Source organism: Bufo bufo, chromosome 1, assembly GCF_905171765.1.
Source record: "Bufo bufo chromosome 1, aBufBuf1.1, whole genome shotgun sequence".
Lineage (NCBI taxonomy): Eukaryota > Metazoa > Chordata > Amphibia > Anura > Bufonidae > Bufo > Bufo bufo.
This window is the reverse complement of record NC_053389.1, coordinates 841,802,031-841,827,936: the sequence shown is the minus strand read 5'-3', so window position 1 is coordinate 841,827,936 and position 25,906 is coordinate 841,802,031. Positions and strand designations below refer to the sequence as shown.

General features: G+C 52.7%; 1 protein-coding gene across 2 annotated transcripts in view; it reads right to left on the bottom strand.

Annotated features, from left to right (window-relative positions):
• Nucleotides 1-25,906, bottom strand: part of NEURL4 (neuralized E3 ubiquitin protein ligase 4) — a 114,760-nt gene that overhangs the window by 69,709 nt on the left and 19,145 nt on the right. The window contains exons 3-15 of one of the 2 annotated variants that reach the window (XM_040415432.1): nucleotides 20,430-20,495; nucleotides 18,667-18,941; nucleotides 18,478-18,589; nucleotides 5,362-5,450; nucleotides 5,032-5,104; nucleotides 4,150-4,405; nucleotides 3,887-4,068; nucleotides 3,728-3,813; nucleotides 3,482-3,644; nucleotides 3,096-3,285; nucleotides 2,943-3,019; nucleotides 2,711-2,789; nucleotides 2,397-2,572 (exon numbers count right to left, since the gene is read on the bottom strand). In XM_040415432.1, the coding sequence (XP_040271366.1) occupies nucleotides 2,397-2,572; nucleotides 2,711-2,789; nucleotides 2,943-3,019; nucleotides 3,096-3,285; nucleotides 3,482-3,644; nucleotides 3,728-3,813; nucleotides 3,887-4,068; nucleotides 4,150-4,405; nucleotides 5,032-5,104; nucleotides 5,362-5,450; nucleotides 18,478-18,589; nucleotides 18,667-18,941; nucleotides 20,430-20,495 (1,824 nt within the window). Of the gene's footprint in view, nucleotides 1-2,396; nucleotides 2,573-2,710; nucleotides 2,790-2,942; nucleotides 3,020-3,095; nucleotides 3,292-3,481; nucleotides 3,645-3,727; nucleotides 3,814-3,886; nucleotides 4,069-4,149; nucleotides 4,406-5,031; nucleotides 5,105-5,361; nucleotides 5,451-18,477; nucleotides 18,590-18,666; nucleotides 18,942-20,429; nucleotides 20,496-25,906 lie in introns of both variants that reach the window. The other variant, XM_040415431.1, reaches the window with a different exon arrangement.

Here is a 25,906-nt window from a genome sequence, read left to right as displayed (position 1 = left end):
GCAGAACCCCTTTAACTATTCCTTCTTCTCCTTTCCTTTCAGTGCTCGTCCTCCCACTCTCGCCGCACCCCCACCCGAGGCGACGGATTGATTCTTACACCCGCTATTTTTCATTTTATATGATTTCCACAGCGTACAATAATAAACTATTTATACTCTTCATATGGCCGTCTTTGTAACGTATTATATAACTGTGATTCCTCGAGTAAGGCTACTTTCACACTGCGTTGTTATTTTCCGGTATTGAAATCCGGCAGAGAATCTCAATACCTGAAAAAAAAAACATTTCCATTTAGTCCTCACGCATTCTGAATGGAAAGAGATCCGTTCAGGAGGCATCAGGATGTCTTCCGTTCCAGCAGAATTCCATTTTGTGACCAGACACATACCCTGCCCGATCCCCTGAAGACGCCGGAGTGCCTGGCGAAACATGTCGGAGGCAGAGTTTGAGAGCTTTTTTTAGCACAGTACAGGGGCACAGATGAATGCTATACATAAGGGAGCGACAGAGGACAGGAACAAGTGACACAACAGCAGGAGCAGAGCCGGAGGCAGCGCGCAGCCGCCAACGCTGAAAGGCGCTATCCTCGCAGTACATACTGCCGTAATCATTGTGATTACACAGCACAGCTCCCTCCTCTCCTGAGAGCACACGGCACAGCTCCCTCCTCTCCTGAGAGCACACGGCACAGCTCCCTCCTCTCCTGAGAGCACACGGCACAGCTCCCTCCTCTCCTGAGAGCACACGGCACAGCTCCCTCCTCTCCTGAGAGCACACGGCACAGCTCCCTCCTCTCCTGAGAGCACACGGCACAGCTCCCTCCTCTCCTGAGAGCACACGGCACAGCTCCCTCCTCTCCTGAGAGCACACGGCACAGCTCCCTCCTCTCCTGAGAGCACACGGCACAGCTCCCTCCTCTCCTGAGAGCACACGGCACAGCTCCCTCCTCTCCTGAGAGCACACGGCACGGCGCCCTCCTCTCCTGAGAGCACACGGCACGGCTCCCTCCTCTCCTGAGAGCACACGGCACAGCTCCCTCCTCTCCTGAGAGCACACGGCACAGCTCCCTCCTCTCCTGAGAGCACACGGCACGGCGCCCTCCTCTCCTGAGAGCACACGGCACGGCGCCCTCCTCTCCTGAGAGCACACGGCACGGCTCCCTCCTCTCCTGAGAGCACACTGCACAGCTCCCTCCTCTCCTGAGAGCACACGGCACGGCTCCCTCCTCTCCTGAGAACACACGGCACGGCTCCCTCCTCTCCTGAGAGCACACGGCACGGCTCCCTCCTCTCCTGAGAACACACGGCACGGCTCCCTCCTCTCCTGAGAGCACACGGCACGGCTCCCTCCTCTCCTGAGAGCACACGGCACGGCTCCCTCCTCTCCTGAGAGCACACTGCACAGCTCCCTCCTCTCCTGAGAGCACACGGCACGGCTCCCTCCTCTCCTGAGAACACACGGCACGGCTCCCTCCTCTCCTGAGAGCACACGGCACGGCTCCCTCCTCTCCTGAGAGCACACGGCACGGCTCCCTCCTCTCCTGAGAGCACACGGCACGGCTCCCTCCTCTCCTGAGAGCACACGGCACAGCTCCCTCCTCTCCTGAGAGCACACGGCACGGCGCCCTCCTCTCCTGAGAGCACACGGCACGGCTCCCTCCTCTCCTGAGAGCACACTGCACAGCTCCCTCCTCTCCTGAGAGCACACTGCACAGCTCCCTCCTCTCCTGAGAACACACGGCACGGCTCCCTCCTCTCCTGAGAACACACGGCACGGCTCCCTCCTCTCCTGAGAGCACACGGCACGGCTCCCTCCTCTCCTGAGAGCACACGGCACGGCTCCCTCCTCTCCTGAGAGCACACGGCACGGCTCCCTCCTCTCCTGAGAGCACACGGCACGGCGCCCTCCTCTCCTGAGAGCACACGGCACGGCTCCCTCCTCTCCTGAGAGCACACTGCACAGCTCCCTCCTCTCCTGAGAGCACACTGCACAGCTCCCTCCTCTCCTGAGAACACACGGCACGGCTCCCTCCTCTCCTGAGAGCACACGGCACGGCTCCCTCCTCTCCTGAGAGCACACGGCACGGCTCCCTCCTCTCCTGAGAGCACACGGCACGGCTCCCTCCTCTCCTGAGAGCACACGGCACGGCTCCCTCCTCTCCTGAGAGCACACGGCACGGCTCCCTCCTCTCCTGAGAGCACACGGCACGGCTCCCTCCTCTCCTGAGAGCACACTGCACGGCTCCCTCCTCTCCTGAGAACATACAGCACAGCTCCCTCCTCTCCTGAGAACATACAGCACAGCTCCCTCCTCTCCTGAGAACACACAGCTCCCTCTTCACCTGAGAACACACAGCACAGCTCCCTCCTCTCCACAGAGTAGACACGTGGCTCACCTCTTCCGGATGGCAGTCCTGTACAGGCGACACCTTGGTCTTCACCATTGATGTAATAGTGTAAATCACCTCGAGTGGTCTTCATCATGCCAATCCTTGAACTAGAACCCAGAGAATCCAGATCACAGCCATAGTTGTTTCTCAAGGTGTTCCCATCTTGCATGATGGCAGTGCCGCTGACAGAAGAGAGGAAATCCATGTTATATTTATTCTGGAGGGGCGCCCCTAACCAATGGGCAGGGTAGAATACCTGCAGCCACTCATGATGTCAGAGGGTCCATGTACACGGAACCGCGGGGGTCTGCATTGCTTACCTCAGCATCCAGGTGTCATAGTCAATGTCAGTCATCGTGTTGGGAAACTCCAGGTCCTCTGGGCGGATTGCTGTGACTCCTGTGAACGTGCCAGATGTCAGAGGAAAGGAACATGAAACCCTAGGGTAATAAGGGGGGATGTGCGGGGCCATCAGCTAATAGTGGTGGGAAGGTGTCAGGCTAGAAGAGGTGAGGCAGCACCCAACCCTCTGCCTCACTGACTAGTCCTCACCTGCCTCTATGGATCCTGACCAGCGGTCCACCATCTTCTGAATAACAATCTCAAATAGCTCCCCGTCCTTCAGAGGCCTGGTTAAGAAGAAGGAAAAGTCATGAGAGGAGAACAAGGAGACCACCAAGACAAAAGGCCCCCAGCACTGCTCACCGGTTAGACATGACGATGGCATCATTGAATTCACTGCGCGAGTTGTTCCTCAGGGCGGTGCGCCCACCGTTAGTAATGAGGGCGTTACTGCCATGCAGGTGATGGAAGCGCAGGTCAGACAGAGACTGCTGAGTGCAGGGGGTCCCAGGAGTGAGCGCCAGAACCTCATCTTCTTCCCCGGGCAGAGGAACTGTGTCTTTGGGGAGAAAGAGATGGAGTAAATGCCCCTACAGAACCCCCAAAGCAATCCCTTCCAGGTCCACGAAATATCTTCTGGCCAAATCCCAGCATAGTCAGACCGACAGGTGGTAAAATCAGCCCCAGCAGCAGGGGGGAGGTTATGCAGGGGTACGTAAGGTGTGGTGGGGGATCCCAGGCACCCTTACCGGCTTCATCAACAATGGTGGCCTGTGCTGCTTGACCATATAAATCCACCACGGCGAACACATTAGGTGGCACGTTCCATGCGGCCACACCCTGAGCCACTCCATTAACAAAGAAGTTGAGAGTGCCATCTTCTCTCCGCACCACTCCCACAGTGTCCCCTGCCTGGAAGAGAAGAGCAGAGATCACCAGGCACGCCAGCATGGCGGAGAGAGTCCGCGGCCTATCAGTATCCACACACATCTGACCTTCAGCCGGTCCAGGTTGTGCCCGTACTCATCCAGGATGGTGGTGCCATTGTGCATGACTCCATTGCCTGTCATCATCCAGGTTCCTGCAGGAGAAGCAGAGACTTCAGAGCGGCACAGAAGCCGGTCCTGCTCCCCAGTCCCTGTGAGGCAACTTACCTGAGCGCAGATTGGTCATGGTGGACGGCAGTTGTAAGTACGCTGGGTTATGGGTGGTGACACCAATCTCAATCGATCCTGCCCACTTATCCACCATTTTGTCTATCCGCACCTGGAAGACCTCATTGTTATGGAGCGGCCGGACACTGAGAACCACGCCATGGTTGAAGTCATCAGTGGCGCTGGAAGGAGAAGGAAACAAAGACATGAGTGGGAACGAGGTGACAGCGCCCCGTCAGTGTGAAGATGGTGCAGGTACTTACTGCGGCCGGAGCGCAGTGCGCCCCCCATTGGTGATTGAAGCTTTCTGGCCACAGTTAGTATGAAACAGAAGCTGACCAGGGTCGGGGGTCTGAGAATTCTGGCGTCCTGCGTCCGGTGAGCGGGCCCTCAGAATGGCGTTATTCCTCCGCAGCCGATCGGCATGATTGTGGTTGTGAACGATCGTCACCTTAACGGCCATCCCGTAGAGGTCAACGACCCCGTACACTACTGGCGGGGTCTGACACGAGGCCACGCCTGGGGAAGAAGCAGATCATCAAGCAAGGGGACCCTGAACACCTCCCAAAATGTTATCACATGGTGCTGCTGCCAAGGTCAGACTGCCCCATCCCCCCATGTCCTGGACATTCAGCGCCTCAACCCCCCGAAGACTTTAGAAGCATCTGCTCCAGCCCTGAAGGCCCAGGCTCACGGCCTAGCCGCCCTTTGCCTCCAGTTAGGAAGAGCAGTTTGGAAAAAGATGCAGCACTGCAGTAAAGTGAGGCAGAAGAGGTGGAGAAGCCGATGGCATGCACCCTACTGGCCAGTGTGGGAAATGCATCACCAACAAACTTCTAAAAAGTAAGGGGAGTCTGGTGCCGTCGAGCTCGCGGCTGCCGCTTACACCTCACATGGCACTTTCTCTATAAACCCCTCCTTGTTGCTGCCGACCCCCCCGCAGCCCCCCCATGTGTCTAGCCTGTGCTCACATTCCCCTGCTCTCAGATCTTCCTTTCCGACTCCTGGACCCTACATGCAGTGACCTAGAACAATCCCAACCAGTTCTCCCACCACAGGGCTACCCCTGGCCATGACGCAGGACCCTAGGTCACATTAATAAAGCACATCTAACAGAGGACCACCATAAGCTATGTCCCCCTCACCTTGGTCCATGCCATTGATGTAGAAGTGGAGGGCTCCACTGGATTTCCGGGTCAGCCCAATGTGGTCCCCCTCCTGCGTAACAGAAGAGCGATATATACAGGGTGAACTACATCCAAAGACGGTGGTACCTGCAACTACACAAGGGACCCCCGCTCCCCTGGTGCAGTGATTGGAGACCCCCGCACACAATCTCCACAGCAGCCCAGGAGGGGGAGCAGGAGACTAACTAGACGGGAAAACACCTGTATGTGGACCACCACTGGTCATTAACACATATGGACCCCCAGTAATGGCCACCACAAAGGTCCCACAGCATCCAGGACACTGACCTGTAACTCGTCCAGGCTGAACTCACAGTATTCCCTCCGCGTCCCCTTCCCATTGGTCAGAATCCCACAGCCGCTCATCATGATGGTTCCTAGAGATCGGAGAGGATGTCAGAAAAACAGAGCAGCGGCGCCCCCAGAACATAGAGGACAGGCAATGTATACAGAGTGTACTGGAGATGGAGCGGTCACATGATACTAGACAGCCCCCCCCCAGTACATAGAGGACAGGCAGTGTATACAGAGTGTACTGGAGATGGAGCGGTCACATGATACTAGACAGCCCCCCCCCCAGTACATAGAGGACAGGCAGTGTATACAGAGTGTACTGGAGATGGAGCGGTCACATGATACTAGACAGCCCCCCCCCCCAGAACATAGAGGACAGGCAATGTATACAGAGTGTACTGGAGATGGAGCGGTCACATGATACTAGACAGCCCCCCCCCCAGTACATAGAGGACAGGCAGTGTATACAGAGTGTACTGGAGATGGAGCGGTCACATGATACTAGACAGCCCCCCCCCCCCCCAGAACATAGAGGACAGGCAGTGTATACAGAGTGTACTGGAGATGGAGCGGTCACATGATACTAGACAGCCCCCCCCAGAACATAGAGGACAGGCAGTGTATACAGAGTGTACTGGAGATGGAGCGGTCACATGATACTAGACAGCCCCCCCCCAGAACATAGAGGACAGGCAGTGTATACAGAGTGTACTGGAGACGGAGAGGTCACATGATACTAGACAGCCCCCCCCCAGTACATAGAGGACAGGCAGTGTATACAGAGTGTACTGGAGATGGAGCGGTCACATGATACTAGACAGCCCCCCCCAGAACATAGAGGACAGGCAGTGTATACAGAGTGTACTGGAGATGGAGCGGTCACATGATACTAGACAGCCCCCCCCCAGTACATAGAGGACAGGCAGTGTATACAGAGTGTACTGGAGACGGAGAGGTCACATGATACTAGACAGCCCCCCCCCCCAGTACATAGAGGACAGGCAGTGTATACAGAGTGTACTGGAGATGGAGCGGTCACATGATACTAGACAGCCCCCACCAGTACAGTACATAGAGGACAGGCAATGTATACAGAGTGTACTGGAAACAGAGAGGTCACATGATACTAGACAGCTCCCCCCCCCCCCCCCCCCAGAACATAGAGGACAGGCAGTGTATACAGAGTGTACTGGAGACGGAGAGGTCACATGATACTAGACAGCCCCCCCCAGTACATAGAGGACAGGCAGTGTATACAGAGTGTACTGGAGATGGAGAGGTCACATGATACTAGACAGCCCCCCCCCCAGTACATAGAGGACAGGCAGTGTATACAGAGTGTACTGGAGATGGAGCGGTCACATGATACTAGACAGCCCCCCCCCCAGTACATAGAGGACAGGCAGTGTATACAGAGTGTACTGGAGACGGAGAGGTCACATGATACTAGACAGCCCCCCCCCCCAGAACATAGAGGACAGGCAGTGTATACAGAGAGTACTGGAGATGGAGAGGTCACATGATACTAGACAGCCCGCCCGCCCTCCCAGAACATAGAGGACAGGCAGAGTATACAGAGTGTACTGGAGATGGAGAGGTCACATGATACTAGACAGCCCCCCCCAGTACATAGAGGACAGGCAGTGTATACAGAGTGTACTGGAGACGGAGAGGTCACATGATACTAGACAGCCCCTCCCCCAGTACATAGAGGACAGGCAGTGTATACAGCGTGTACTGGAGATGGAGCGGTCACATGATACTAGACAGCCCCCCCCCCCAGTACATAGAGGACAGGCAGTGTATACAGAGTGTACTGGAGACGGAGAGGTCACATGATACTAGACAGCCCCCACCAGTACAGTACATAGAGGACAGGCAATGTATACAGAGTGTACTGGAAACAGAGAGGTCACATGATACTAGACAGCCCCCCCCCCAGAACATAGAGGACAGGCAGAGTATACAGAGTGTACTGGAGATGGAGAGGTCACATGATACTAGACAGCTCCCCCCCCACCCCCCCAGAACATAGAGGACAGGCAGAGTATACAGAGTGTACTGGAGACGGAGAGGTCACATGATACTAGACAGCCCCCTCCCCCCAGAACATAGAGGACAAGCAGAGTATACAGAGTGTACTGGAGACGGAGAGGTCACATGATACTAGACAGCTCCCCCCCCCAGTACATAGAGGACAGGCAGTGTATACAGAGTGTACTGGAGATGGAGAGGTCACATGATACTAGACAGCCCCCCCCCAGAACATAGAGGACAGGCAGTGTATACAGAGTGTACTGGAGACGGAGAGGTCACATGATACTAGACAGCCCCGCCCCCCCCCCCCCCAGAACATAGAGGACAGGCAGAGTATACAGAGTGTACTGGAGACGGAGAGGTCACATGATACTAGACAGCTCCCCCCCCCCCCCCCCCAGTACATAGAGGACAGGCAGTGTATACAGAGTGTACTGGAGATGGAGCGGTCACATGATACTAGACAGCCCCCCCCAGAACATAGAGGACAGGCAGTGTATACAGAGTGTACTGGAGACGGAGAGGTCACATGATACTAGACAGCCCCTCCCCCAGTACATAGAGGACAGGCAGTGTATACAGAGTGTACTGGAGATGGAGCGGTCACATGATACTAGACAGCCCCCCCCCCCCCCAGTACATAGAGGACAGGCAGTGTATACAGAGTGTACTGGAGACGGAGAGGTCACATGATACTAGACAGCCCCCTCCCCCCAGAACATAGACGACAGGCAGAGTATACAGAGTGTACTGGAGACGGTGAGGTCACATGATACTAGACAGCCCCCCCCCCAGAACATAGAGGACAGGCAGTGTATACAGAGAGTACTGGAGATGGAGCGGTCACATGATACTAGACAGCCCGCCCGCCCTCCCAGAACATAGAGGACAGGCAGAGTATACAGAGTGTACTGGAGACGGAGAGGTCACATGATACTAGACAGCCCCCCCCCCAGTACATAGAGGACAGGCAGTGTATACAGAGTGTACTGGAGACGGAGAGGTCACATGATACTAGACAGCCCCCCCCAGTACATAGAGGACAGGCAGTGTATACAGAGTGTACTGGAGACGGAGAGGTCACATGATACTAGACAGCCCCCCCCAGTACATAGAGGACAGGCAGAGTATACAGAGTGTACTGGAGATGGAGAGGTCACATGATACTAGACAGCCCCCCCCAGTACATAGAGGACAGGCAGAGTATACAGAGTGTACTGGAGATGGAGAGGTCACATGATACTAGACAGCTCCCCCCCCCCCCCCCCAGAACATAGAGGACAGGCAGTGTATACAGAGTGTACTGGAGACGGAGAGGTCACATGATACTAGACAGCCCCCCCCCAGAACATAGAGGACAGGCAGTGTATACAGAGTGTACTGGAGACGGAGAGGTCACATGATACTAGACAGCCCCGCCCCCCCCCAGAACATAGAGGACAGGCAGAGTATACAGAGTGTACTGGAGACGGAGAGGTCACATGATACTAGACAGCCCCCTCCCCCCAGAACATAGAGGACAGGCAGAGTATACAGAGTGTACTGGAGACGGAGAGGTCACATGATACTAGACAGCCCCCCCAGAACATAGAGGACAGGCAGTGTATACAGAGTGTACTGGAGATGGAGAGGTCACATGATACTAGACAGCCCCCCCCCAGTACATAGAGGACAGGCAGTGTATACAGAGTGTACTGGAGATGGAGCAGTCACATGATACTAGACAGCCCCCCCCCAGAACATAGAGGACAGGCAGTGTATACAGAGTGTACTGGAGATGGAGCGGTCACATGATACTAGACAGCCCCCCCCAGAACATAGAGGACAGGCAGTGTATACAGAGTGTACTGGAGACGGAGAGGTCACATGATACTAGACAGCCCCCCCAGAACATAGAGGACAGGCAGTGTATACAGAGTGTACTGGAGATGGAGAGGTCACATGATACTAGACAGCCCCCCCCCCAGTACATAGAGGACAGGCAGTGTATACAGAGTGTACTGGAGATGGAGCAGTCACATGATACTAGACAGCCCCCCCCCAGAACATAGAGGACAGGCAGTGTATACAGAGTGTACTGGAGATGGAGCGGTCACATGATACTAGACAGCCCCCCCCAGAACATAGAGGACAGGCAGTGTATACAGAGTGTACTGGAGACGGAGAGGTCACATGATACTAGACAGCCAGCCCCCCCCCCCCCCCCGCCCCACCAGTACATAGAGGACAGGCAGTGTATACAGAGTGTACTGGAGATGGAGCGGTCACATGATACTAGACAGCCCCCTTCCCCCCAGAACATAGAGGACAGGCAGTGTATACAGAGTGTACTGGAGATGGAGCGGTCACATGATACTAGACAGCCCCCCCCAGAACATAGAGGACAGGCAGTGTATACAGAGTGTACTGGAGATGGAGCGGTCACATGATACTAGACAGCCCCCCCCAGAACATAGAGGACAGGCAGTGTATACAGAGTGTACTGGAGACGGAGAGGTCACATGATACTAGACAGCCCCTCCCCCAGTACATAGAGGACAGGCAGTGTATACAGAGTGTACTGGAGATGGAGCGGTCACATGATACTAGACAGCCCCCCCCCCCCCAGTACATAGAGGACAGGCAGTGTATACAGAGTGTACTGGAGACGGAGAGGTCACATGATACTAGACAGCCCCCTCCCCCCAGAACATAGAGGACAGGCAGAGTATACAGAGTGTACTGGAGACGGTGAGGTCACATGATACTAGACAGCCCCCCCCCCAGAACATAGAGGACAGGCAGTGTATACAGAGAGTACTGGAGATGGAGCGGTCACATGATACTAGACAGCCCGCCCGCCCTCCCAGAACATAGAGGACAGGCAGAGTATACAGAGTGTACTGGAGACGGAGAGGTCACATGATACTAGACAGCCCCCCCCCCCCCCCCCCAGTACATAGAGGACAGGCGGTGTATACAGAGTGTACTGGAGACGGAGAGGTCACATGATACTAGACAGCCCCCCCCAGTACATAGAGGACAGGCAGTGTATACAGAGTGTACTGGAGACGGAGAGGTCACATGATACTAGACAGCCCCCCCCAGTACATAGAGGACAGGCAGAGTATACAGAGTGTACTGGAGATGGAGAGGTCACATGATACTAGACAGCCCCCCCCAGTACATAGAGGACAGGCAGAGTATACAGAGTGTACTGGAGATGGAGAGGTCACATGATACTAGACAGCTCCCCCCCCCCCCCCCAGAACATAGAGGACAGGCAGTGTATACAGAGTGTACTGGAGACGGAGAGGTCACATGATACTAGACAGCCCCCCCCCAGAACATAGAGGACAGGCAGTGTATACAGAGTGTACTGGAGACGGAGAGGTCACATGATACTAGACAGCCCCGCCCCCCCCCAGAACATAGAGGACAGGCAGAGTATACAGAGTGTACTGGAGACGGAGAGGTCACATGATACTAGACAGCCCCCCCCAGAACATAGAGGACAGGCAGTGTATACAGAGTGTACTGGAGATGGAGCAGTCACATGATACTAGACAGCCCCCCCCCAGAACATAGAGGACAGGCAGTGTATACAGAGTGTACTGGAGATGGAGCGGTCACATGATACTAGACAGCCCCCCCCAGAACATAGAGGACAGGCAGTGTATACAGAGTGTACTGGAGACGGAGAGGTCACATGATACTAGACAGCCAGCCCCCCCCCCCCCCCCCGCCCCACCAGTACATAGAGGACAGGCAGTGTATACAGAGTGTACTGGAGATGGAGCGGTCACATGATACTAGACAGCCCCCTTCCCCCCAGAACATAGAGGACAGGCAGTGTATACAGAGTGTACTGGAGATGGAGCGGTCACATGATACTAGACAGCCCCCCCCAGAACATAGAGGACAGGCAGTGTATACAGAGTGTACTGGAGATGGAGCGGTCACATGATACTAGACAGCCCCCCCCAGAACATAGAGGACAGGCAGTGTATACAGAGTGTACTGGAGACGGAGAGGTCACATGATACTAGACAGCCCCCCCAGAACATAGAGGACAGGCAGTGTATACAGAGTGTACTGGAGATGGAGCGGTCACATGATACTAGACAGCCCCCCCCAGAACATAGAGGACAGGCAGTGTATACAGAGTGTACTGGAGACGGAGAGGTCACATGATACTAGACAGCCCCCCCCCCCCCAGTACATAGAGGACAGGCAGTGTATACAGAGTGTACTGGAGATGGAGAGGTCACATGATACTAGACAGCCCCCCCCCCAGTACATAGAGGACAGGCAGTGTATACAGAGTGTACTGGAGATGGAGCGGTCACATGATACTAGACAGCCCCCACCAGTACAGTACATAGAGGACAGGCAGTGTATACAGAGTGTACTGGAAACAGAGAGGTCACATGATACTAGACAGCCCCGACCCCCAGAAGATAGAGGACAGGCAGAGTATACAGAGTGTACTGGAGACGGAGAGGTCACATGATACTAGACAGCCAGCCCCCCAGAACATAGAGGACAGGCAGTGTATACAGAGAGTACTGGAGATGGAGAGGTCACATGATACTAGACAGCCCCCCCCCCCCCCCAGTACATAGAGGACAGGCAGTGTATACAGAGTGTACTGGAGACGGAGAGGTCACATGATACTAGGCAGCCCCCCCCAGTACATAGAGGACAGGCAGTGTATACAGAGTGTACTGGAGACGGAGAGGTCACATGATACTAGACAGCCCCCCCCAGTACATAGAGGACAGGCAGTGTATACAGAGTGTACTGGAGACGGAGAGGTCACATGATACTAGACAGCCCCTCCTCCAGTACATAGAGGACAGGCAGTGTATACAGCGTGTACTGGAGATGGAGCGGTCACATGATACTAGACAGCCCCCCCCCCCAGTACATAGAGGACAGGCAGTGTATACAGAGTGTACTGGAGACGGAGAGGTCACATGATACTAGACAGCCCCCACCAGTACAGTACATAGAGGACAGGCAATGTATACAGAGTGTACTGGAAACAGAGAGGTCACATGATACTAGACAGCCCCCCCCCCAGAACATAGAGGACAGGCAGAGTATACAGAGTGTACTGGAGATGGAGAGGTCACATGATACTAGACAGCTCCCCCCCCCCCCCCCCCCCCAGAACATAGAGGACAGGCAGAGTATACAGAGTGTACTGGAGACGGAGAGGTCACATGATACTAGACAGCCCCCTCCCCCCAGAACATAGAGGACAAGCAGAGTATACAGAGTGTACTGGAGACGGAGAGGTCACATGATACTAGACAGCTCCCCCCCCCAGTACATAGAGGACAGGCAGTGTATACAGAGTGTACTGGAGATGGAGAGGTCACATGATACTAGACAGCCCCCCCCAGAACATAGAGGACAGGCAGTGTATACAGAGTGTACTGGAGACGGAGAGGTCACATGATACTAGACAGCCCCGCCCCCCCCCCCCAGAACATAGAGGACAGGCAGAGTATACAGAGTGTACTGGAGACGGAGAGGTCACATGATACTAGACAGCTCCCCCCCCCCCCCAGTACATAGAGGACAGGCAGTGTATACAGAGTGTACTGGAGATGGAGCGGTCACATGATACTAGACAGCCCCCCCCAGAACATAGAGGACAGGCAGTGTATACAGAGTGTACTGGAGACGGAGAGGTCACATGATACTAGACAGCCCCTCCCCCAGTACATAGAGGACAGGCAGTGTATACAGAGTGTACTGGAGATGGAGCGGTCACATGATACTAGACAGCCCCCCCCCCCCCCAGTACATAGAGGACAGGCAGTGTATACAGAGTGTACTGGAGACGGAGAGGTCACATGATACTAGACAGCCCCCTCCCCCCAGAACATAGAGGACAGGCAGAGTATACAGAGTGTACTGGAGACGGTGAGGTCACATGATACTAGACAGCCCCCCCCCCAGAACATAGAGGACAGGCAGTGTATACAGAGAGTACTGGAGATGGAGCGGTCACATGATACTAGACAGCCCGCCCGCCCTCCCAGAACATAGAGGACAGGCAGAGTATACAGAGTGTACTGGAGACGGAAAGGTCACATGATACTAGACAGCCCCCCCCCCCCCCAGTACATAGAGGACAGGCAGTGTATACAGAGTGTACTGGAGACGGAGAGGTCACATGATACTAGACAGCCCCCCCCAGTACATAGAGGACAGGCAGTGTATACAGAGTGTACTGGAGACGGAGAGGTCACATGATACTAGACAGCCCCCCCCCCAGAACATAGAGGACAGGCAGTGTATACAGAGAGTACTGGAGATGGAGCGGTCACATGATACTAGACAGCCCGCCCGCCCTCCCAGAACATAGAGGACAGGCAGAGTATACAGAGTGTACTGGAGACGGAAAGGTCACATGATACTAGACAGCCCCCCCCCCCCCCCCAGTACATAGAGGACAGGCAGTGTATACAGAGTGTACTGGAGACGGAGAGGTCACATGATACTAGACAGCCCCCCCCAGTACATAGAGGACAGGCAGTGTATACAGAGTGTACTGGAGACGGAGAGGTCACATGATACTAGACAGCCCCCCCCAGTACATAGAGGACAGGCAGAGTATACAGAGTGTACTGGAGATGGAGAGGTCACATGATACTAGACAGCCCCCCCCAGTACATAGAGGACAGGCAGAGTATACAGAGTGTACTGGAGATGGAGAGGTCACATGATACTAGACAGCTCCCCCCCCCCCCCCCCCCAGAACATAGAGGACAGGCAGTGTATACAGAGTGTACTGGAGACGGAGAGGTCACATGATACTAGACAGCCCCCCCCCAGAACATAGAGGACAGGCAGTGTATACAGAGTGTACTGGAGACGGAGAGGTCACATGATACTAGACAGCCCCGCCCCCCCCCCAGAACATAGAGGACAGGCAGAGTATACAGAGTGTACTGGAGACGGAGAGGTCACATGATACTAGACAGCCCCCTCCCCCCAGAACATAGAGGACAGGCAGAGTATACAGAGTGTACTGGAGACGGAGAGGTCACATGATACTAGACAGCCAGCCCCCCCCCCCCCCCCCGCCCCACCAGTACATAGAGGACAGGCAGAGTATACAGAGTGTACTGGAGACGGAGAGGTCACATGATACTAGACAGCCCCCCCCCAGTACATAGAGGACAGGCAGTGTATACAGAGTGTACTGGAGATGGAGCGGTCACATGATACTAGACAGCCCCCCCAGAACATAGAGGACAGGCAGTGTATACAGAGTGTACTGGAGACGGAGAGGTCACATGATACTAGACAGCCCCCTCCCCCCAGAACATAGAGGACAGGCAGAGTATACAGAGTGTACTGGAGATGGAGAGGTCACATGATACTAGACAGCTCCCCCCCCCCCAGTACATAGAGGACAGGCAGAGTATACAGAGTGTACTGGAGACGGAGAGGTCACATGATACTAGACAGCTCCCCCCCAGTACATAGAGGACAGGCAGTGTATACAGAGTGTACTGGAGATGGAGAGGTCACATGATACTAGACAGCCCCCCCCCCAGTACAGAGGACAGGCAGTGTATACAGAGTGTACTGGAGATGGAGCGGTCACATGATACTAGACAGCCACCCCCCCAGAACATAGAGGACAGGCAGAGTATACAGAGTGTACTGGAGATGGAGAGGTCACATGATACTAGACAGCCCCCCCAGAACATAGAGGACAGGCAGTGTATACAGAGTGTACTGGAGACGGAGAGGTCACATGATACTAGACAGCCCCCTCCCCCCAGAACATAAGAGGACAGGCAGAGTATACAGAGTGTACTGGAGATGGAGAGGTCACATGATACTAGACAGCTCCCCCCCCCCCCCGAACATAGAGGACAGGCAGTGTATACAGAGTGTACTGGAGATGGAGCGGTCACATGATACTAGACAGCCCCCCCAGAACATAGAGGACAGGCAGTGTATACAGAGTGTACTGGAGATGGAGAGGTCACATGATACTACACAGCCCCCCCCCCCATAAAATAAGAGGACAGGCAGAGTATACAGAGTGTACTGGAGATGGAGAGGTCACATGTTACTAGACACCCCCCCAGAACATAGAGGACAGGCAGTGTATACAGAGTGTACTGGAGACGGAGAGGTCACATGATACTACACAGCCCCCCCCCCCCCCAGAACAGAGAGGACAGGCAGTGTATACAGAGTGTACTGGAGACGGAGAGGTCACATGATACTAGACAGCCCCGCCCCCCCCCAGAACATAGAGGACAGGCAGTGTATACAGAGTGTACTGGAGACGGAGAGGTCACATGATACTAGACAGCCCCCCCCCCCCAGAACATAGAGGACAGGCAGAGTATACAGAGTGTACTGGAGACGGAGAGGTCACATGATACTAGACAGCCCCGCCCCCCAGAACATAGCGGACAGGCAGTGTATACAGAGTGTACTGGAGACGGAGAGGTCACATGATACTAGACAGCCCCCCCCCCCCCAGAACATAGAGGACAGGCAGTGTATACAGAGAGTACTGGAGACGGAGAGGTCACATGATACTAGACAGCCCCCCCCCCCAGTACATAGAGGACAGGCAGTGTATACAGAGTGTACTGGAGACGGAGAGGTCACATGATACTAGACAGCCCCCCCCAGAACATAGAGGACAGGCAGTGTATACAGAGTGTACTGGAGATGGAGAGGTCACATGATACTAGACAGCCCCCGCCCCCAGTACATAGAGGACAGGCAGTGTATACAGAGTGTACTGGAGATGGAGAGGTCACATGATACTAGACAGCCCCCCCCAGTACATAGAGGACAGGCAGTGTATACAGAGAGTACTGGAGATGGAGAGGTCACATGATACTAGACAGCCCCCCCCAGAACATAGAGGACAGGCAGTGTATACAGAGTGTACTGGAGACGGAGAGGTCACATGATACTAGACAGACCCCCCCCAGAACATAGAGGTCAGGCAGTGTATACAGAGTGTACTGGAGACGGAGAGGTCACATGATACTAGACAGCCCCCCCCAGAACAGAGAGGACAGGCAGTGTATACAGAGTGTACTGGAAACAGAGAGGTCACATGATACTAGACAGACCCCCCCCCCCCCCAGTACATAGAGGACAGGCAGAGTATACAGAGTGTACTGGAGACGGAGAGGTCACATGATACTAGACAGACCCCCCCCCAAAACATAGAGGTCAGGCAGTGTATACAGAGTGTACTGGAGACGGAGAGGTCACATGATACTAGACAGCCCCCCCCAGAACAGAGAGGACAGGCAGTGTATAGAGTGTACTGGAGACGGAGAGGTCACATGATACTAGACAGCCACCCCCCCCAGAACATAGAGGACAGGCAGTGTATACAGAGAGTACTGGAGACGGAGAGGTCACATAATACTAGACAGCCCCCCCCCCCCCCCAGAACATAGAGGACAGGCAGTGTATACAGAGAGTACTGGAGACGGAGAGGTCACATAATACTAAACAGCCCCCCCCCCCCCAGTACATAGAGGACAGGCAGTGTATACAGAGTGTACTGGAGATGGAGAGGTCACATGATACTAGACAGCCCCCCCCCAGTACATAGAGGACAGGCAGAGTATACAGAATGTACTGGAGACGGAGAGGTCACATGATACTAGACAGCCCCCCCCCCCCCCAAAACATAGAGGACAGGCAGTGTATACAGAGTGTACTGGAGACGGAGAGGTCACATGATACTAGACAGCTCCCCCCCCCCCCTCCCAGAACATAGAGGACAGGCAGTGTATACAGAGTGTACTGGAGATGGAGAGGTCACATGATACTAGACAGCCCCCCCCCCCCAGAACATAGAGGACAGGCAGTGTATACAGAGTGTACTGGAGACGGAGAGGTCACATGATACTAGACAGCCCCCCCCCCAGTACATAGAGGACAGGCAGTGTATACAGAGTGTACTGGAGATGGAGAGGTCACATGATACTAGACAGCTCCCCCCCTCCCAGAACATAGAGGACAGGCAGTGTATACAGAGTGTACTGGAGATGGAGAGGTCACATGATACTAGACAGCCCCCCCCCAGTACATAGAGGACAGGCAGAGTATACAGAATGTACTGGAGACGGAGAGGTCACATGATACTAGACAGCCCCCCCCCCCCCAAAACATAGAGGACAGGCAGTGTATACAGAGTGTACTGGAGACGGAGAGGTCACATGATACTAGACAGCCCCCCCCCCCCCAGTACATAGAGGACAGGCAGTGTATACAGAGTGTACTAGAGACGGAGAGGTCACATGATACTAGACAGCCCCCCCCCAGTACAAAGAGAGGACAGGCAGTGTATACAGAGTGTACTGGAGATGGAGAGGTCACATGATACTAGACAGCCCCCCCCCCCAGAACATAGAGGACAGGCAGTGTATACAGAGAGTACTGGAGATGGAGAGGTCACATGATACTAGACAGCCCCCCCCCCCCCCCAGAACATAGAGGACAGGCAGTGTATACAGAGTGTACTGGAGATGGAGAGGTCACATGATACTAGACAGCTCCCCCCCCCCCCCTCCCAGAACATAGAGGACAGGCAGTGTATACAGAGTGTACTGGAGATGGAGAGGTCACATGATACTAGACAGCCCCCCCCCCCAGAACATAGAGGACAGGCAGTGTATACAGAGTGTACTGGAGACGGAGAGGTCACATGATACTAGACAGCCCCCCCCCCAGTACATAGAGGACAGGCAGTGTATACAGAGTGTACTGGAGATGGAGAGGTCACATGATACTAGACAGCTCCCCCCCTCCCAGAACATAGAGGACAGGCAGTGTATACAGAGTGTACTGGAGATGGAGAGGTCACATGATACTAGACAGCCCCCCCCCCCCCCCCCCAGAACATAGAGGACAGGCAGTGTATACAGAGTGTACTGGAGACGGAGAGGTCACATGATACTAGACAGCCAGCCCCCCCCCCCCGCCCCACCAGTACATAGAGGACAGGCAGAGTATACAGAGTGTACTGGAGATGGAGCAGTCACATGATCCCACCTGGTCCTCTGTGGCTCTTACCTGAGCGCAGGTTGGTCATGGTGGCCGGGTACTCCAGGCTGTTGGGGTTGTGGGTGGTCACCCCAATCTCTATGGAGCCGGACCATTTATCCACCAGCTTATCAATGCGGATCTGCAGAGAAGAATGAATAAGATTAGGCAATGCCATGAGAGCCAGTGAGCAGACTTCTCCGGCCCCACCACCCTCACCTCAAACATCTCACTGTCCTTCAGGGGCCGGTTGGTCATCACAACGCCGTTATTGAACTCATCCAGCGGTCTTCGTCTCTCCGCCGTCTTGTTGCCATTGCTGAGTTTAATGAGCGTGCCGCACTTCTCATGGAACAGCAGAGCGTCGTTAGATGTAGGCGGAGAGTGCTCGGCCGCAGGTGGAGGAGACCCCAGACTCACACTCAGGAGACTTCCATGATACGCCGAGAGGATGGCATTACTGACGACGGCCGAGAGTTCTGTGCTCGGGAACCCTGAAGATGAAGAGAAAGGAAAGCCTGAGTCCATCATCATCAGCCGCCATCCATCCGCCAGTCATCCCTCAGCCGCCATCCATCCCTCAGCCGCCATCCATCCCTCAGCCGCCATCCATCCCTCAGCCGCCATCCATCCCTCAGCCGCCATCCATCCCTCAGCCGCCAGTCATCCCTCAGCCGCCAGTCATCCCTCAGCCGCCAGTCATCCCTCAGCCGCCAGTCATCCCTCAGCCGCCAGTCATCCCTCAGCCGCCAGTCATCCCTCAGCCGCCAGTCATCCCTCAGCCGCCATCCATCCCTCAGCCGCCATCCATCCCTCAGCCGCCATCAATCCCTCAGCCGCCATCCATCCCTCAGCCGCCATCCATCCCTCAGCCGCCATCCATCCCTCAGCCGCCATCCATCCGCCAGTCATCCCTCAGCCGCCATCCATCCGCCAGTCATCCCTCAGCCGCCATCCATCCGCCAGTCATCCCTCAGCCGCCATCCATCCGCCAGTCATCCCTCAGCCGCCATCCATCCGCCAGTCATCCCTCAGCCGCCATCCATCCGCCAGTCATCCCTCAGCCGCCATCCATCCGCCAGTCATCCCTCAGCCGCCATCCATCCGCCAGTCATCCCTCAGCCGCCATCCATCCGCCAGTCATCCCTCAGCCGCCATCCACCAGTCATCCCTCAGCCGCCATCCATCCACCAGTCATCCCTCAGCCGCCATCCATCCACCAGTCATCCCTCAGCCGCCATCCATCCACCAGTCATCCCTCAGCCACCATCCATCCACCAGTCATCCCTCAGCCACCATCCTTCCACCAGTCATCCCTCAGCCACCATCCTTCCACCAGACATCCACCAGTCATCCCTCACCCGCCATCCATCCACCAGTCATGCCTCAGCCGCCATCCATCCACCAGTCATCCCTCAGCCACCATCCATCCACCAGTCATCCCTCACCTGCCATCCATCCACCAGTCATCCCTCACCTGCCATCCATCCACCAGTCATCCCTCACCTGCCATCCATCCACCAGTCATCCCTCAGCCGCCATCCATCCACCAGTCATCCCTCACCTGCCATCCATCCACCAGTCATCCCTCAGCCACCATCCATCCACCAGTCATCCCTCAGCCACCATCCTTCCACCAGTCATCCCTCAGCCACCATCCTTCCACCAGACATCCACCAGTCATCCCTCACCCGCCATCCATCCACCAGTCATGCCTCAGCCGCCATCCATCCACCAGTCATCCCTCAGCCACCATCCATCCACCAGTCATCCCTCACCTGCCATCCATCCACCAGTCATCCCTCACCTGCCATCCATCCACCAGTCATCCCTCAGCCGCCATCCATCCACCAGTCATCCCTCACCCGCCATCCATCCACCAGTCATCCTTCAGCCGCCATCGATCCATCATCCAGCACATTCACTTTCATTTTCATCATCAATCATCACCCTCACCATCCTCTGAGATGATTACTACTTACCAGTGTCTGCGTCCAGGCTGCTAGGAAACTTATCTGGGCGTGGCTGTCCAGTGGAGAGCAGAGGACCTGCAGGAGGCAGCAGAGAGCAGGCAGTGGTTATACACAGGGTGGTCCCCCTGAAGGGTGGCTTGTGAGATAAGGTGGGCTCTGAGAATGTCATCGGGAGCAGACCCTCAAACCGATACGTACAGTAATAAGGCGGTACTGTCTATATAATCTGGGCGAGTGTCCCTTCAGACTCCGCTGTCCTCACCCAGACAAGGATCTGTACAGTATGTGCAGGGTCATTAGTAATGGCTGCCTGTATACAGAGTAGTATGTGCAGGGTCATTAGTAATGGTCGTCTGTATACAGAGTAGTATGTGCAGGGTCATTAGTAATGTCTGTATACAGAGTAGTATGTGCAGGGTCATTACTAATGGCTGTATACAGAGTAGTATGTGCAGGGTCATTAGTAATGGCTGTCTGTATACAGAGTAGTATGTGCAGGGTCATTAGTAATGGCTGCCTGTATACAGAGTAGTATGTGCAGGGTCATTAGTAATGGTCGTCTGTATACAGAGTAGTATGTGCAGGGTCATTAGTAATGTCTGTATACAGAGTAGTATGTGCAGGGTCATTACTAATGGCTGTATACAGAGTAGTATGTGCAGGGTCATTAGTAATGGCTGTCTGTATACAGAGTAGTATGTGCAGGGTCATTAGTCAGAGGCAGGATAAGGATCTGTATACAGAGTAGTATGTGCAGGGTCATTAGTAATGGCTGCCTGTATACAGAGTAGTATGTGCAGAGTCATTAGTATTGGCTGTCTGTATACAGAGTAGTATGTGCAGGGTCATTAGTAATGTCTGTATACAGAGTAGTATGTGCAGGGTCATTACTAATGGCTGTATACAGAGTAGTATGTGCAGGGTCATTAGTAATGGTCGTCTGTATACAGAGTAGTATGTGCAGGGTCATTAGTAATGGTCGTCTGTATACAGAGTAGTATGTGCAGGGTCATTAGTAATGGCTGTCTGTATACAGAGAAGTGCAGGGTCATTAGTCAGAGGCAGGACAAGGGTCTGTATACAGAGTAGTATGTGCAGAGTCATTAGTAATGGCTGTCTGTATACAGAGAAGTGCAGGGTCATTAGTAATGGCTGTCTGTATACAGAGTAGTATGTGCAGGGTCATTAGTAATGGCTGTCTGTATACAGAGTAGTATGTGCAGGGTCATTAGTAATGGCTGTCTGTATACAGAGTAGTATGTGCAGGGTCATTAGTAATGGCTGTCTGTATACAGAGTAGTATGTGCAGGGTCATTAGTAATGGCTGTCTGTATACAGAGTAGTATGTGCAGGGTCATTAGTAATGGCTGTCTGTATACAGAGTAGTATGTGCAGGGTCATTAGTAATGGCTGTCTGTATACAGAGTAGTATGTGCAGGGTCATTAGTAATGGCTGTCTGTATACAGAGAAGTGCAGGGTCATTAGTCAGAGGCAGGACAAGGGTCTGTATACAGAGTAGTATGTGCAGGGTCATTAGTAATGGCTGCCTGTATACAGAGTAGTATGTGCAGAGTCATTAGTAATGGCTGCCTGTATACAGAGTAGTATGTGCAGAGTCATTAGTAATGGCTGTCTGTATACAGAGTAGTATGTGCAGAGTCATTAGTAATGGCTGTCTGTATACAGAGTAGTATGTGCAGGGTCATTAGTAATGTCTGTATACAGAGTAGTATGTGCAGGGTCATTACTAATGGCTGTATACAGAGTAGTATGTGCAGGGTCATTAGTAATGGCTGTCTGTATACAGAGTAGTATGTGCAGGGTCATTAGTCAGAGGCAGGATAAGGATCTGTACACAGAGTAGTATGTGCAGGGTCATTAGTAATGGCTGTCTGTATACAGAGAAGTGCAGGGTCATTAGTCAGAGGCAGGATAAGGATCTGTACACAGAGTGGTATGTGCAGGGTCATTAGTAATGGCTGTCTGTACACAGAGTGGTATGTGCAGGGTCATTAGTAATGGCTGTCTGTACACAGAGTAGTATGTGCAGGGTCATTAGTAATGGCTGTCTGTACACAGAGTAGTATGTGCAGGGTCATTAGTAATGGCTGTCTGTACACAGAGTAGTATGTGCAGGGTCATTAGTAATGGCTGTCTGTACACAGAGTAGTATGTGCAGGGTCATTAGTAATGGCTGTCTGTATACAGAGAAGTGCAGGGTCATTAGTAATGGCTGTCTGTATACAGAGTAGTATGTGCAGAGTCATTAGTAATGGCTGTCTGTATACAGAGTAGTATGTGCAGAGTCATTAGTAATGGCTGTCTGTACACAGAGTAGTATGTGCACGGTCATTAGTAATGGTTGTCTGTATACAGAGTAGTATGTGCAGGGTCATTAGTAATGTCTGTATACAGAGTAGTATGTGCAGGGTCATTACTAATGGCTGTATACAGAGTAGTATGTGCAGGGTCATTAGTAATGGCTGTCTGTATACAGAGTAGTATGTGCAGGGTCATTAGTCAGAGGCAGGATAAGGATCTGTACACAGAGTAGTATGTGCAGGGTCATTAGTAATGGCTGTCTGTATACAGAGAAGTGCAGGGTCATTAGTCAGAGGCAGGATAAGGATCTGTACACAGAGTGGTATGTGCAGGGTCATTAGTAATGGCTGTCTGTACACAGAGTGGTATGTGCAGGGTCATTAGTAATGGCTGTCTGTACACAGAGTAGTATGTGCAGGGTCATTAGTAATGGCTGTCTGTACACAGAGTAGTATGTGCAGGGTCATTAGTAATGGCTGTCTGTACACAGAGTAGTATGTGCAGGGTCATTAGTAATGGCTGTCTGTACACAGAGTAGTATGTGCAGGGTCATTAGTAATGGCTGTCTGTATACAGAGAAGTGCAGGGTCATTAGTAATGGCTGTCTGTATACAGAGTAGTATGTGCAGAGTCATTAGTAATGGCTGTCTGTACACAGAGTAGTATGTGCAGGGTCATTAGTAATGGCTGTCTGTATACAGAGTAGTATGTGCAGGGTCATTAGTAATGGCTGTCTGTACACAGAGTAGTATGTGCAGGGTCATTAGTAATGGCTGTCTGTACACAGTAGTATGTGCAGGGTCATTAGTAATGGCTGTCTGTACACAGAGTAGTATGTGCAGGGTCATTAGTAATGGCTGTCTGTACACAGAGTAGTATGTGCAGGGTCATTAGTAATGGTCGTCTGTATACAGAGTAGTATGAGCAGGGTCATTAGTAATGGCTGTCTGTATACAGAGTAGTATGTGCAGGGTCATTAGTAATGGCTGTCTGTATACAGAGTAGTATGTGCAGGGTCATTAGTAATGGCTGTCTGTATACAGAGTAGTATGAGCAGGGTCATTAGTAATGGCTGTCTGTATACAGAGTAGTCCAGGGTCATTAGTAATGGCTGTCTGTATACAGAGTAGTGCAGGGTCATTAGTAATGGTGTCTGTATACAGAGTAGTGCAGGGTCATTACTAATGGCTGTATACAGAGTAGTATGTGCAGGGTCATTAGTAATGGCTGTCTGTACACAGAGTAGTATGTGCAGGGTCATTAGTAATGGCTGTCTGTACACAGAGTAGTATGTGCAGGGTCATTAGTAATGGCTGTCTGTATACAGAGTAGTGCAGGGTCATTAGTAATGGCTGTCTGTATATAGAGTGGTATGTGCACGGTCATTAGTAATGGCTGTCTGTACACAGAGTGGTATGTGCAGGGTCATTAGTAATGTCTGTATACAGAGTAGTATGTGCAGGGTCATTACTAATGGCTGTATACAGAGTAGTATGTGCAGGGTCATTACTAATGGCTGTATACAGAGTAGTATGTGCAGGGTCATTAGTAATGGCTGTCTGTATACAGAGTAGTATGTGCAGGGTCATTAGTAATGGCTGTCTGTATACAGAGTAGTATGTGCAGGGTCATTAGTAATGTCTGTATACAGAGTAGTATGTGCAGGGTCATTACTAATGGCTGTATACAGAGTAGTATGTGCAGGGTCATTACTAATGGCTGTATACAGAGTAGTATGTGCAGGGTCATTAGTAATGGCTGTCTGTATACAGAGTAGTATGTGCAGGGTCATTAGTAATGGCTGTCTGTATACAGAGTAGTATGTGCAGGGTCATTAGTAATGGCTGTCTGTACACAGAGTAGTATGTGCAGGGTCATTAGTAATGGCTGTCTGTACACAGAGTAGTATGTGCAGGGTCATTAGTAATGGCTGTCTGTACACAGAGTAGTATGTGCAGGGTCATTAGTAATGGCTGTCTGTACACAGAGTAGTATGTGCAGGGTCATTAGTAATGGCTGTCTGTACACAGAGTAGTATGTGCAGGGTCATTAGTAATGGCTGTCTGTATACAGAGTAGTATGTGCAGGGTCATTAGTAATGGCTGTCTGTATACAGAGTAGTATGTGCAGGGTCATTAGTAATGGCTGTCTGTACACAGAGTAGTATGTGCAGGGTCATTAGTAATGGCTGTCTGTACACAGAGTAGTATGTGCAGGGTCATTAGTAATGGCTGTCTGTATACAGAGTAGTGCAGGGTCATTAGTAATGGCTGTCTGTATATAGAGTGGTATGTGCACGGTCATTAGTAATGGCTGTCTGTACACAGAGTGGTATGTGCAGGGTCATTAGTAATGTCTGTATACAGAGTAGTATGTGCAGGGTCATTACTAATGGCTGTATACAGAGTAGTATGTGCAGGGTCATTACTAATGGCTGTATACAGAGTAGTATGTGCAGGGTCATTACTAATGGCTGTATACAGAGTAGTATGTGCAGGGTCATTAGTAATGGCTGTCTGTATACAGAGTAGTATGTGCAGGGTCATTAGTAATGTCTGTATACAGAGTAGTATGTGCAGGGTCATTACTAATGGCTGTATACAGAGTAGTATGTGCAGGGTCATTACTAATGGCTGTATACAGAGTAGTATGTGCAGGGTCATTAGTAATGGCTGTCTGTATACAGAGTAGTATGTGCAGGGTCATTAGTAATGGCTGTCTGTATACAGAGTAGTATGTGCAGGGTCATTAGTAATGGCTGTCTGTATACAGAGTAGTATGTGCAGGGTCATTAGTAATGGCTGTCTGTATACAGAGTAGTATGTGCAGAGTCATTAGTAATGGTGTCTGTATACAGAGTAGTGCAGGGTCATAAGTAATGGCTGTCTGTACACAGAGTGGTATGTGCAGGGTCATTAGTAATGTCTGTATACAGAGTAGTATGTGCAGGGTCATTACTAATGGCTGTATACAGAGTAGTATGTGCAGGGTCATTACTAATGGCTGTATACAGAGTAGTATGTGCAGGGTCATTAGTAATGGCTGTCTGTATACAGAGTAGTATGTGCAGGGTCATTAGTAATGGCTGTCTGTATACAGAGTAGTATGTGCAGGGTCATTAGTAATGGCTGTCTGTATACAGAGTAGTATGTGCAGGGTCATT